The sequence below is a fragment of the Diceros bicornis genome, chromosome 18 (genome assembly GCF_020826845.1).
Source record: "Diceros bicornis minor isolate mBicDic1 chromosome 18, mDicBic1.mat.cur, whole genome shotgun sequence".
NCBI classification, from domain to species: domain Eukaryota; kingdom Metazoa; phylum Chordata; class Mammalia; order Perissodactyla; family Rhinocerotidae; genus Diceros; species Diceros bicornis.
This window is the reverse complement of record NC_080757.1, coordinates 21,205,711-21,219,595: the sequence shown is the minus strand read 5'-3', so window position 1 is coordinate 21,219,595 and position 13,885 is coordinate 21,205,711. Positions and strand designations below refer to the sequence as shown.

At 46.0% G+C, this 13,885-nt stretch overlaps 1 protein-coding gene across 3 annotated transcripts; it reads right to left on the bottom strand.

Annotated features, from left to right (window-relative positions):
• RNF135 (ring finger protein 135) lies at window positions 1–12,024 on the bottom strand. Of its 3 annotated transcripts, none has more exons than XM_058560331.1 (5): window positions 11,642–12,024; window positions 7,243–7,386; window positions 3,948–4,110; window positions 2,119–2,208; window positions 1–1,081 (listed from the first exon to the last, which is right to left on the bottom strand). In XM_058560331.1, exons 1-5 carry the CDS (start codon window positions 12,008–12,010, stop codon window positions 552–554), a joined length of 1,296 nt encoding a protein of 431 aa, XP_058416314.1. In that variant the 5' UTR covers window positions 12,011–12,024; the 3' UTR covers window positions 1–551. The 3 variants fall into 3 exon arrangements, with proteins under 3 accessions (XP_058416314.1, XP_058416316.1, XP_058416317.1); XM_058560333.1 differs by having other exon boundaries at window positions 3,948–4,068; XM_058560334.1 differs by lacking the exon at window positions 3,948–4,110 and having other exon boundaries at window positions 963–1,081.
• Between the last annotated feature and the right edge of the window lie 1,861 nt (window positions 12,025–13,885).

The window sequence follows — 13,885 nt, the reverse complement described above, 5'->3', positions numbered from 1 at the left end:
TGTTATAGTCATGGTTACAGTTTATTACAGTGAAAGGATACAGATTAAAATCAGCAAGAGAAAAAGGCACATAGGGCAGGGGCCAGGAGGCACCAGTTGTCCTCTCCCAGTGGAGTCATGAGGACAATGCTTAATTCTCCCTGCAACTATATGTGACAACTTACATGGTGCCAACCAGGGAAGCTCACCCAATCCTTGGTGTCCAGGGCTTGTATTGGGAGTTGGTCATGCAGGCAAGCTCACTGCCCATGTAGCTGCCCTTAGTCTCCAGCCCCTCTCAAGGTCTAGCTGATACTACATGGCCCAAGGCCCCCCAGTAAACAAAGACACTCCTATCAGGCAGGATATTTCAAGGGCTTAGAAATTATCTCCCAGGAGCCAGGCAAAGGCCTGTCCTTTCTTTGGAATGTGCAGAGTTTGAACATCCCAAGCCTGCTGAGTTAACCCTTTACTGCATACCCCTTAACTTCAGAAGTGTTATTCTTAAGTCAAGTCTCTGCTTGAAGGCAAAGAGACCACGCAAACACCGTGTTTTAACACCTGAGGAACCTTTATACCTTTACTTGCCTTATAGTGAGAGAGTTTCCAGGACGTAAACCATACAGCCAGAAGGCAGGGTGCAGAGGAGAGGAGGCAGAGATGGGGCACTCATACAGAAGCTTCTTCTGATTAGCCACTGAATAGAAGGCAAGCTTCCTCTCCTCAAGGTCCAGCCAGATGCCCACCACTTTAGGTCTGTCTGAGCCAAGGATAGTTTCCTTGACCATGTGCCACGCGGAGAGCTGGCTAGTCCCCTTCCACTCTACACACCAGGAGTCCTTGGTCCTTCCCAGGATGTGGTCACGGCTCATCCCCCAGGAAGCCACCCCAACTGCCCAGTGGCTGCAATGCTGAGTGTCTACTTCCCAGTACTGATGCCCAGAAGAGAAGGCCTGGGAACATAAAACCTGGCAGGTCGAAAACCTCTCACGACTCCAGGAATAGGACTGTAAGCAATGAGATACAGTCACCGTCCGATGATCCTCAGAGATCTCCAGGCTACAGGAGAGGCTCCTCATGTCAAAGGTTGGACTGATGGCCCCTGGGGAAAAAAACAAGAACATGACCCACCAGCTCTGATGGTCCATGTTAAGAGGTCCTCAGATAGCAAAAAGCAGCTTTGTATCTTTGGGTGTGAAAAAGTTTTACTCATACTGCCACTGAAATTGGCACACCAACTTGCAGTTTTCTGTACATATTCCTGATGTTCTATTAAAAATATCCCTTTCCCACCTTAACTCCCACTTTCTCATTAGGAGAGAAACTCCTAATGAGTTTCTCTCATTAGGAGAGGATTCATTGCCTCTTTCAGGAAGCCCTCTCTGAATCCCACCCAGCAAAAAGTCACCTCTTCCTTTTTTCAACACCCCTAATGCTTGACCTGTCGTCTAATGATACTTAACATCTTCCACCTGTAGTACAGTGACTTATGACCACAGCTGTTTATACTGCTCCAGTTACACATAAGCTTCCTGATTTAGGACCGGGTCTTATTCATTTTGTATATTTCATATGTTTCCTCTGAAGAGAGTAAATAATTGCTAACACTCATAGCATTATACTCTAGGCGCACACTGACACACAGTCATTCATCTAACTCTCATGACAATCCCACAAGGGAAGGAATTACTATCGTTAGATCCACCTTACAGATGAGGGAACTGAGGCTCTAAGAGGTTACAGGACTTGTCCAAGATCACAGAGCTAGTGAGTGGAGGAGCTGAGAGTCAAACCCAAGCAGTGTGGCTCCAGGATTCACGTTCTCAAGGACTACTCAAGACTGGGACAGTGACAGTATCTAAAAGCGTTGGGGAACAGGCAGTTGGCTGTGTGTGGTGGCCCCAGCATGGATGCCCAAAGGTTGCCTGGGCTCTGAGTGCTCATGGGTCTGGCTTAGCCTGGAATTTGGGAGTCTTCAATCCCCTTTGTTTTTGTCCTCAGCTCCCCACGTGGAGGGACCTAGTCTTGGGGTAGTAAGCCAAGGAGCAGGCCTAGTAGCAGGGAGATGGACACAGCATGCTCTCGCAGCTCCTCTCTGTGGCGGGCCAAACCCAAGTTTTAAGCAGACCACATACTTACACTGAGCAAACCTGGAGGCCCCGTTGGGTGCAGGGTGGCTCTGGCCAGGCAGTGGGCATGAAGAGGAAGATGGGGCTTCCAGGAGTTCCACTAAGGAATCAAAAAAATTGGAAGGAGGAGAGTCCCATCAAAAAAAGGCAAAGAGAAGGTATCCAAACATCGTGATCAGGGCACATGGCTTGTCTTCCTCACCAGCAGCAGAGTTTTTTACTGTCAGGACTTGATCAGGCAGTCCATCCAGTTCAGGTCTGTCCAGCCTCATGTTCTCACTGTGGACTTTTCTACTGTCTGCTCCCTCACTAAGCTCTTAGCCCCGTGCTGGCAGAGACTTTTGTTCAACTTTATGTTCTAAGCATCTAGTCCAGCGCCAGGTACATAGGAATTGTTTGATGCACATTTATCAAATAAATTAACTAATACAGTTCTAGGGGATCACGGCGCCCTGACAATCAGAATATCCACGACCCCCATGTCAATGCTTTAAACTGTTACTTGCATAAGTTACTTTAAACTGTTATTTGCATAAGTAAATTCTGAATGGACACTCAAGAAACTAATAATAGTGGTTAACTGAAACAGGGGAACAGGAAAATTGGGCGAGTGTGGGAAAGAGACTTTCGCTGTATGCCTTTTCATATTGTTTTAATTTTTGAATTTTAAATCTTAAATTTAACCCCAAAATTTAAAAATTGATTTTAAATTTGCATAAATAAATAAAACCACTAAGGCATCCAACCTAAATTTAGGAAGCACACAGGAGCCAAGAGGGCACTTAGTTCTCAGATAATTTCTGGAACAACTAATAAACTGTGTTCTAATTGGTTTCCTTAAGAAATGTTTTCCAAAAAATCATGTTTCTCCACTTAAATAAGGAATGACTTTTTAAGCAGAGCAAAATCATTTAAATATAAAAAAGCTATAAGAGATATATCTCTGAGGTATATAAAGCTGGCAGTGGCCAGAGCAGGAGGTGGAGACCAGAGTTGCTGTCTAAGGGGCAGGTGTGAATTGTTTTTCGACCATGACTAAAGAGAACAACAGAGAAGCCACAAAGCGAGCCTACAAAGGACAGAAAGGTTCTTTTCTACATTGTTACCATATTAACACACTCGCCAGAGATTATATTTTAATAGAATTTACCAAGAACTATTTACGAAGTGGCACGCTTTGTTAATAAAGACATTTACCAGGGCCAGCCCCGTGGCTTAGCGGTTAAGTGCGTGCGCTCTGCTACTGGCTGCCCGGGTTCGGATCCCGGGCGTGCACCAACGCACCGCTTCTCCGGCCATGCTGAGGCCACGTCCCCCATACAGCAACTAGAAGGATGTGCACCTATGACATACAACTATCTACTGGGGCTTTGGGGAAAAAAAAGGAGGAGGATTGGCAATAGATGTTAGTGAAGAGCTGGTCTTCCTCAGCAAAGAGAGGAGGATTAGCACGGGTGTTAGCTCAGGGCTGATCTTCCTCACACACAAAAAAGACATTTACCGGTTAAAAATAAAAAGCAGCCTATTTCTGAATCTCCTCAGGTAGATAACACAGATGAGCTGTAAGCTAGCAAAATCAGGTCTAGGTTCTGGATTTATAGGTCTTAAGAAAATAAGTTTCTTTCTATTAAGAGCCTGTGTTACATCACACCTCCAGTCACGTCCAAAAACATATCCAGCCCCAAAACGCCTCAGCCCACTCCTTCCTCCCTTACACCACCACAGTGGTAACGCAGCTGGGCTCCGGGATCCGTCCCCAAAAAACAGAGCCAGGAAACACTTTGCCGTTTCCCCCCAACTTCCATATTTAATCTCCTCTACCAAATAAAATCAACTCACCCTGCGTTTGTTCTTCAAGGACCGCCTTCCACTTGAAGCTTTCTTGTAATTTTTGCTGAATTTCTTCTAGGTCATGTAGAATGTCTCTCTTTTTTCTCTCAGGTGTGTTGGAAGTTACCAGCTTTGGAGAAGACAAGGAAAGGTCCACCCCCCCAGAAAAAGCCTATTGATGAATCATAAGAAAGTAAATAAATGAAAGTCTCCTAAGGAACGTATCAGATAGTATATTCCCGTTCTGCCGTCTATCTTATGTCTTTGACACGCTTTACACCGAGATTTTCTACTTACTTCCTAACAAGTTTTTAAAAACATAATTAGGCCCTCAAAATACATGCCTTGAAAACAATCTGGAATAATACACAGTCCAGCAAAAATATTAAAGAGTGGTTATTTCTGGGTGGTGGGATTATGAATGATTTTCATTTGTTTCCTTTAGCGCTACATATTTTCTAGTATTTTATACAATAAATATGGATTTCTCAGATAATAAAAAAAAGTTTAAAATTTATATGCCCATCTTATAGGGGCTTTACAAAATAAATAATACAGATAGTCACTGAGATAAGCGGCAAAGGCCAGATAATCTTCCCTGGACTGCTATCATTATATCACATCTCTTCTCAAGAGTCAACGTAAACATGTTGCCTGCATCTGGGGCCTCCAACACATGCTCCCTGATTTTCTTTAACCTCAGGTCCTGTTATTCCCCAACACAGCCTCTCATCTGCTTGCCACCTTCCTACCTTCAGCACCTGACTTTCCTTCTAACTTTGCATAGTCCATTTCCCATTCTTTTCACCAATCCTAATAGCAGTAGGTACCACTTATTGAGTACTTTCCACTGCTCACCTCTAATCTGCATGACAACCTTCCAAGGTAGGTTTATTATCCCCACTTTACAAAAGAAGAAGTTAAAGTTCATGGGGGTTAACTCAATTGCCATAGTTAATTTTATCGTCCTACATTTTCACATTGCTCAAGCACTTTTTAAAAATTTTATTATTACTATCATCATTATTGTATTATTGTGTGTGTGTGAGGAAAACTGGCCCTGAGCTAACATCTGTTGCCAATGTTCCTCTTTTTGCTTGAGGAAGATTGTCCCTGAGCTAACATCTGTACCAATCTTTCTCTATTTTTTCTATATGGGACACCACCACAGCTTGGCTTGATGATTGGTGTGTCAGTCCGCACCCGGGATCCGAACCTCCAAACCTCAGGCTGCCGAAGCAGAGTGCACAAACTTAACCACTATGCCACCGGGCCCGCCCCTCAAGCACTTTTTTATATAAGATCTCTTCTAATCCCACATCAAACCAGTGAAGCAGCAGGCCACATATCATGATTCCTATTTTACACATAGAAAATGGAGACTCAGAAAGATGAAATGACTCGCCCAAGGTCATAATACTAGTGAGTGACAACATCAGTACTGAAAATCAGACTCTCAGACTTTCCATCCAAACACACTGAATCCCTGAAGACCCATTTATTCACTCATTCATTGGGTATTTGTTAAGCACCTACTATGTGTCAAGCACTATGCTAGGCCTGGAGATGCAGGGGTAAACAAAAGCACAAAAGCCATCAAGGTCTCTACCCTCATGAAGCTTAGAGTCCAGTGCAAGGGCAGAGGGAGGACAGACGTTAATAAATTACTGCACCAATCATTATCAGGTTGCAACTGTGACAAGTGCTGCAAAGGAAAGGTACATGAAATCATAAGAGCCTCTTAAGGTGGATTTGACTTGTTCAAGGACATCACTGAAGGTTTCCCCGAGGAAGTGATGATCTAGCTGGGGTCTGAAGGATGAGGAGGCATTACCTAGGTGACAGGGAGAAAGAAGAACATTCCATGGAGTGCACCCTGTGGTGTGAGGAAGAGTGACACCCTGAGGGGACTGAGTGGGCCAAGTGTGGCTGGAGCTTGAAGAGCCAGGGGGAACTGGGTGAAACGAGATGGGGGAGGCAGACAGGGAGGGGATCCTGCCGGGCCCTGTCAGTTCTGTGAGGATTTGTCTTTTTTTTTTTTTTTAATATTTATTTATCTATTTATTTATTTAGTGTGTGTGTGTGTGCGCGCTAGGAAGATCAGCCCTGAGCTAATATCCATGCCAATCCTCCTCTTTTTGCTGAGGGAAGACCGGCCCTGAGCTAACATCCGTGCCGATCTTCCTCCACTTTATATGGGACGCTGCCACAGCATGGCCTGACAAGCGGTATGTCGGTGCACACCCGGGATCTGAACCCGGGCCGCCAGCAGCGGAGTGCGCGCACTTAACTGCTACGCCGCGGTGCCGGCCCCTGAGGATTTGAGTCTTAATCCTACACACACAGACATCATTCGAATGTTTTAAGCCGATGAGTTACGTGATCAGATTTGTGTTTGAGAGTGTCAGTCTGATGACCATGAAGAAAGCAGACTACAGGGAATAGAGTGGAGCAACTAGGAGGCTATTGCAGCAACCCAGGCAAGAAATGGTCATAGGCTTGTATCAGAAAAGTCTCAAAGGAGCTCAAGAGTAGTACATAGATTCGAGAGGTGTTTAGGCAGGTGAGAGGAGGTGCATGATTCCCAGGTTTCTGGCTTGTGCACTTGGAAGGGTAACAGGGCCAGTCATTGAGATGGAGAATCCCAGAGGAGGAACAGTTTGGGACATTTTAAGTGGGAAGAGCCTCTGAGATACCAAGAGGAGAAGATGAGAAGGAAGATACTAGACTAGAGCTCAGAGAAGGGTCCAGGCTAGAGCTATGTTTGTGCACAGAGGTGGTAATTAAAGCCATGGGTGTAGGGAAGACCACATAGTGGGAAGAGAAAGGGACCGACAACTCAGCCTTGAGGAATTCCAGCATTTCACTGCTGGGCAGAGTGAGCCTGCAAAAACGGACTGAGAAGGAGCCAGAGAGAAACAGGGCAAGGTTGGAAGGCTCCTGTCCCAGAAGCTAAGAGAAAAGAAAGCTTCAAGAATGAAGGTGTGGTCAACTGTGTCAAAGGCTGCTGAAAGGTCAATGAAGATGAGGACTAGAATATCTGCAGGATCTGCATAGAAGTCATTGGTGATCTTAGAGCCGTTAGGTGGAGTGATAAGGATGGAACCTAGCCCACTTGAAGTTCCCTTCCTCACTCAAGCATTCCAAACTTCTAATCATCCATGTTTGGTAGTAAAGAGAATGATAAAAGATTAAGAGTTATTGCATCCTTCAATTGCAAACATATTCATGGGAAGCTGTCCCTAGCCACCCCCCCACCCCCCTGCCCCCCGAGCATATCCTTTCCTCGCTCAGCTGAACGTACCGTGCTCGGGACGCTCAGGTCATTGTCTGGTCCAGATTCTGGGAGGTGTCTCTGACTCTGAAGGCTCTTGATAATGTCTACAACCTGTTCCACCAGCTTTGACAGCTCCCGACCAACTTCTGTGATGCTCTTTTGTGCCGTCGCCTTTAAAAGAGCAAAGCAGAACACAAAGCTGGCTCCAGGAACCAGCTTTAGGCAGAGGGAGCTGTAAACACTGGATAAAGGAATCACACAAGGAAGTGAAAAAAATGTCCAGAGGACAAGGAGGTAGACTCCCCAGACCTTTTGCGTGCCCGTTTCCCCCTACTGATCGTCCAGTGGCCATTACAGGGAACCAGAATCCATCCATAGGAAGTGGGGGTGGGGTGGGCGTGAAGCATGAAGGGAAGCCTAGGGGTCATTTTGAACAGGGGAAGTCAGAGAGGAAATACGGTGAGAGCCTGGAGATTTGGCATGGTAGGTGGTGGCTGATAGGGTGAGTGGTGCTGTGGAAGGTGTTCGGCTCAGGTTTAAGCTCCACGCTCACCTCTCATTCATCCTGTGTCCTCAACACTCCTTTCTTTTTTTTAATTTAATTTAATTTTAATTAACTTATTTTTTATTTTTTTAGTGAGGAAGATTCGCCCTGAGCTAACATCTGTGCCACTCTTCCTCTATTTTGTATGTGGGTTGCCACCTCAGCATGGCTGACGAGTGGTGTGTAGGTCCGTGCCTGGGATCTGAACCCGCTACCTGGGCCACCAAAGTGGAACAAGCCGAACTTAACCACTACACCACCAGGCCAGCCCCTCACCACTCCTTTCAAAAACGAAAATGACCATCCCCTCTTCTCTTCTTCAATAGTGAAAATCTACCTGACTGTTCACTGTGAAAGGATCTTGGAGACTTTAAAGCGATGTATAGATGCAAAGCTCTTTTTGTACATCCTTCATATTTAAAGAAACATTTAGATGACAGTACTAAACAACTCCACTTAAAGAGCTTAATCTGCTCAGCTGCCTGGTTGGGAGTGACAGTAAGTTTTGTAGCCAACATATTCTGGCAACTACCTCAAGACCTGGTGACACTCATCAGAGGCAGGCTGGGCCCAGGCCTCAAATGGAGAAGACTGCATTACCTCCAAAAGGGGTCCTATGCAGAGTCACAGAAATACAAGATGTTCTTCATCCAACTCTAAATAAACCAGAGTTTTTATAACTTTGTATTGACATTTTTCATTTTTAAAATTATGCTGGAACTTCAAAAACTGGAATCGACCCAGGACCTTTTACATCTTTAAGAAGCCCTGATGTCCCTCAAAATAGCACGTGTTTTGGAAGCCATGATAATCAGGCTATTTTAGAGAGGGAGGTGGCTGACTGCTGGTAACACTGTTTGCTCTTAAATTTCCAGGCTCCACTTCCAAATATACAGCCAGCTGGAACTCTGGAGTCCTTACCCAAGCACCTGAGCAAATCAAAAACTTTTCTACCGATAAAAAAAATACATACTTATTGTGGTTAGTTTAGAAAATGCAGAGAACAAGAAAGAAGAAATGTTTTAAATCATCCAATATCCTACTATCCAAATGTTACCCTGGCCCCTGGCCCCATAAGACATTAACCACAACCCTGCTCAGAACAAGCCTAACACATTCTCTTTAGGTTACAGGAAACCACGAAGAGAGGAATAAGGAGATGGCTGACATATTGTCAAAACCAGTTAAAACCAGGTGAAGGCAACATGGTAGCCTGACTTGACCTGACATAGACCCCACAGCTCATTACAGGCTCATTGTAATACATTACCGTGCTACATAACACCCCCCCCAGCGCCATGACAGTCCACAATTGCCACAGCAACCGCAGCATATGACTAAATAAGGAAAGAAAAGAGGTGGCACCCTTGTTCCCCCGAAAAGCCTGCCCTGTTCCCTGAATATGATGAATACTCCCCCCCTTCATTATCTCGACCCCTTATAACCGCTGCTGCTTACTCGCCCCAAGAGCTGAGAAGTTGAGTTGTGAACTTAGTTCCCACTTCTCTATTCTTTGGCCATCAAATAAAAGCTTGTGCCGTTGACTGTTCAGCTTTGGTTTTGTTTCAAATCTGCGACCCTGAACAGAAAAGAACCCTCCAAGGAGGGGACGGATTGTGGGTACGAGGCCCACACCTGTGGGTCCCTCCGCGGAGCTCCTCTGAAGTGGGTTGGAGTCCCACCAGAGTGAGGTCAATTTGGTAACACAAAGACAATCATTTTAATTTAAAAGGCTTTGGAAAGTATATTCAGTCACTACAGTATAATCTATATTAACAAAACATTTTAAGGACCTGAGCGATAATGCTGTATTTATAATCAAAAAGAAGAGAACATGCTTTATTCATAACGGCAAAAAAATGGAAGCAATCAATATGTCCATCACCAGGTGAATGGATAAACTGTGGTATAACTATGCAATGGAATATTATTCAGCAATAAAAAAAGAAATGAGCTATCAAGTCACAAACCCTAATTTTGCTTACTGAAAGGAGCCAGTCTGGAAAGGCTAGATATTGTATGATTCCAACTATATGACATTCCGGAAAAGGCAAAACTATAGAGATAGTATAAAGATGAGTGGTTGCCAGGGGTTGGGATGGGGTACAAACAGGTGGAGAACAGGGGATTTTCAGGACAGTATAACTGAATGACACTGTAATTGTAGACACATGACCTCATGCATTCGTCAAAACCCACAGAACTGTACAACACAAAGAGTGAACCCTAATGTAAACTATGGATTTTAGTTAATAATAATGTATAAATATTGGTTTATCAATTGTAACAAATGTACCACACTAATGCAAAATGTTAATAATAGGGGAAACTGTGAGGGATATATGGGGACTTTCTGTCCTATCTGCTCAGCATTCTGTAAACTTACAACTGCTCTAAAAAATAAAGTCTATTAACTAATTAAAAAAAAAAACACGACATAAACTACCTACACAAGGTGACCTCAACTCTTCAAAAAGACCGCAGAGAACAGCAAAAGGGTAGAGCGGGAAGCTCCCCTACCCTACCCCTAGCCCCCCATAATAAAACATCGCAAAACAAGCAGAAACTGACAGAACAAACTTTGTCAGGACTCTGGAAAACACCAAATCAAAAAAGAGCAACCTGGCAGTAGGAAAGCTTTGTGGTGTTTTTACCTGCCCCCGCCCCACTCCCTCCCTGGCTAAGTAACAGTCTTGAAGATTCCCAGCGTGGAACCCTGGTCCTGGTTGCAGAAGGAGCAGAGCCCCACATTCACAAATTGTTGTGTATGTCTGTTCTAACCTGGCTGGGGCTGCCTGAAGGAATGACACAGGGTGCTCATCTTTTTCTACCTAACTCAGAGCTCGGGCCAGAAAGGTGGTGGGCATTGCTCGGAACGCTGCAACTGAATTAAACTTGCCTATGTCTAGAGCTAAAGATTATGGTGGAAATGTACGATAGGGCACGTAGGTTCCAGGAGCAAAAGCTGGGGAAAATTGAAACCCTCCTACTTTGTTGATGGGAATGTAAAATGGTGTAGCTGCTGTGGAATACAGTTTGGCTGTTCCTCAATAAGTTAAATAGAGAATTACCTTAGGACCCAGCAATTCCACTCTTAGGTATTGTCAAAATAATTGAAAATAGGGACTCAGATACTTGTAACCAATGTTCACTGCAACATTACTCACAATAACCAAAAGGTGGAAACAATTAAAATATCCACCAAGGTATGAATTTTTAAAAAAAGTGGTATATACATACAAGGGAATATTATTCAGCCGCAAAAAGGAATGAAGTTCGGATACATGCTACAACACAAATGAACCTTGTAAACATCATGGCAAGTGAAAGAAGCCAGACCCAAAGGGATAAATATTGCATGATTCCACTTATATGAAATATCTAGGCAAATTCATAGAGACAGAAACTCAATTAGAGGGACTGGAGGGAGGAGGAATGAGAAGTTATTGCTTAATGGGTACAGAGTTTCTGTTTGTAGTGATGAAAAAGTTTTGGAAATAGATAGTGGTGATGGGTGCACAACACTGTGAATACAACTAACGCTACTGAATTGCACACTTAAAAATCGTTAGAATAGCAAATTGCACCACAATAAAAAAATTTTCATAGAGACAGACTTCGTAAAGACTGGAAAGAAATGGAAATACGCCAAGGTGTACAGCGGCTAGGTTGATAGGATTTTAGGAGATTTGGATTTTTTTTTTTCCTGCTGCTTCATACTTTTCTGAACTTTCCAAAGAGCGCGTTCTACTTTTAGACGGGGAAAAAGTAACGTAAGAGTAGAAAAGGAAAGGGAAAGGAGGAAGAGCGATGGGGCAACAGGGTGCAGGCGGCGCGGGCAGCTTGGAGGAGAGAGGGGAGCTGCGGGTCCCGCCTCCCTACCGGCAGCGGCGCGGCGGGGCGCGGGGGCCCCGGCGCTGGGCCGGGGGCCGGGGCGGGAGCTGGGCCGGGGGCCGGGCCGGGGCCGGCCTCCAGCTCGCGCGCGGCCTGGCTGTACTTGTCGGCCAGGTCCTGCAGCAGCGTGTTCTTCCGCAGCTGCAGCTGCTGCGCGCCGCCCTCGCGGCAGGTGGGGCAGGACCAGCGGCGCCCCGCGGCCCCTGCGCCCCACAGGTCCTTCAGGCAGCTGCGGCAGAAGGTGTGGCCGCAGGGCAGCGTGACGGGCCAAGCGAGCAGCCCATGACAGATGATGCAGCCCAGGTCGTCCTCGGCTAGCCACACGGGGATGGCCCGGCCGGTGTCCAGGCCCGCCATGGTGACCAGTCCGCCGCCGGGGCGCGGAAGTCGCGGCCACGCCAGGCACCGCCCGTCCGCCCGCCCGCTGCTACGTCTCCTCTGGCTCCTCCCTCGCTCTTCCTCTCCGCCCGCTCCTTCGCTGTCTCCTCCCCTCTTCACTTCGGTCCGCCGTTGTTCCGTTTCTGCAGTCTTGCTGAAAGCTGACTTAGAGCCTCCACCGCCCAGCCCGCGGCGCCCTGGGGGCAGAGCTGGCTGCTAGTCACAGCCTCCTCTGCTGGGAAATCAGCTCGCCCCAAGCGCTAGGAACCTGATGATGTCCCAAAGATCCCTTGGTTTAACGCCCCCCGCCCCATTAAAATACAACCCCGACAACTCTTGGAAGAAGAAAAAAGAGGATTCAAGAACTCTTTTATGAGAATGCGTCCACTAGGTGTCATCCAGCCCCTCCAACTAGCAAGGGATTAAAGAATTTCGAGGGCCGGCCCCGTGGCTTAGCGGTTAAGCGCGCGTGCTCCGCTACTAGCGGCCCGGGTTCGGATCCCGATCCTGGGCGCCCACGGACGCAACGCTTCTCCGGCCATGCTGAGGCCGCGTCCCACATACAGCAACTAGAAGGATGTGCAACTATGACATGCAACTATCTGCTGGGGCTTTGGGGGATAAAAGGAGGAGGATTGGCAATAGATGTTAGCTCAGACCGCGTCTTCCTCAGCAAAAAAAAAAAAAGAGAGAGAGGAGGATTAGCATGGATGTTAGCTCAGGGCTGATCTTCCTCACACACACAAAAAAAGAATTTGGAGCGCACATAACTGGAAGCTGGTTAAAAACACCGATGTTGGGGCTCCACTCCTGGAGAGTCTGATTTTCTGGGGTAGAGCACGGCACAGGTATTTTAAAAAATCTCCCCCGGATGATTCTAACCCGCAGCCAAAGTTGAGTGACCCCTAGACTTTTACAATCCGTGTTACAGTGCAGAATTGTGCCTCTGTCTCCTTACTGCTCCCTGCTGACTGAAAGCACATTACCCAACAAGCATCGGAACAAAAATGCTAGAAAGTCTGTTTTCTTGAGGTAGCACTCCTGGCCCTGGTTGGACTTGTTCTCTTCCTCCTCTCCTCTTATTCCAGTCCTAAGCGTATTACAACCAGAAAACATATGAACTAGAACAGCATCAAATCCTCCCCAAAGACCCAAAGAGACAAACTTCCAGGCTTACATAGCAATAACTGAGTGGCAGAGACCAGAACCTGTCTCTCTCTGGTCTGTTGAATTGAACTAACAATGTCTTATATTTTATTTTACTCCATCTTGCCTGGGCTCAAAGTAGGTACCAGATAATACAAATTTGTGGCTATTTCCACTACTGGAAATGACAGGTAGTAGTCATTAGTGCTGCTCATCCAAGTTTCCAGCTCTTTTCCTTTCTAGGCACCTGGTAGGACTGGCACTTCTCTGACCAACTTGAAACACACAGAAGTAATAGTTGTTAACTTCCCACCAGCTTAAAAAGCTGGTAAGTCATTGTACCCCTTTCTGCTAGCTGCCGTGACTATAGAGATGAAGCCATCAACTGGTGGCCTGGGTCTCTGTGTCGCTAAGATGAGCAGACCTCCTGCCGACCCATACTAGGACATGTAGCAAAGGAGAAAAATAAACTTGAGATATGTTAAGTTTACTGAGACTTAGTGGGTGCTTGTAGCTACAGCATAACCCAGCATATTCTTTTTTTTTTTTGTGAGGAAGATCAGCCCTGAGCTAACATCCATGCTAATCCTCCTCTTTTTTTGCTGAGGAAGACGGGCTCTGAGCTAACATCTATTGCCAATCCTCCTCCTCTTTTTCCCCAAGGCCCCAGTAGACAGTTGTATGTCACAGTTGCACATCCTTCTAGTT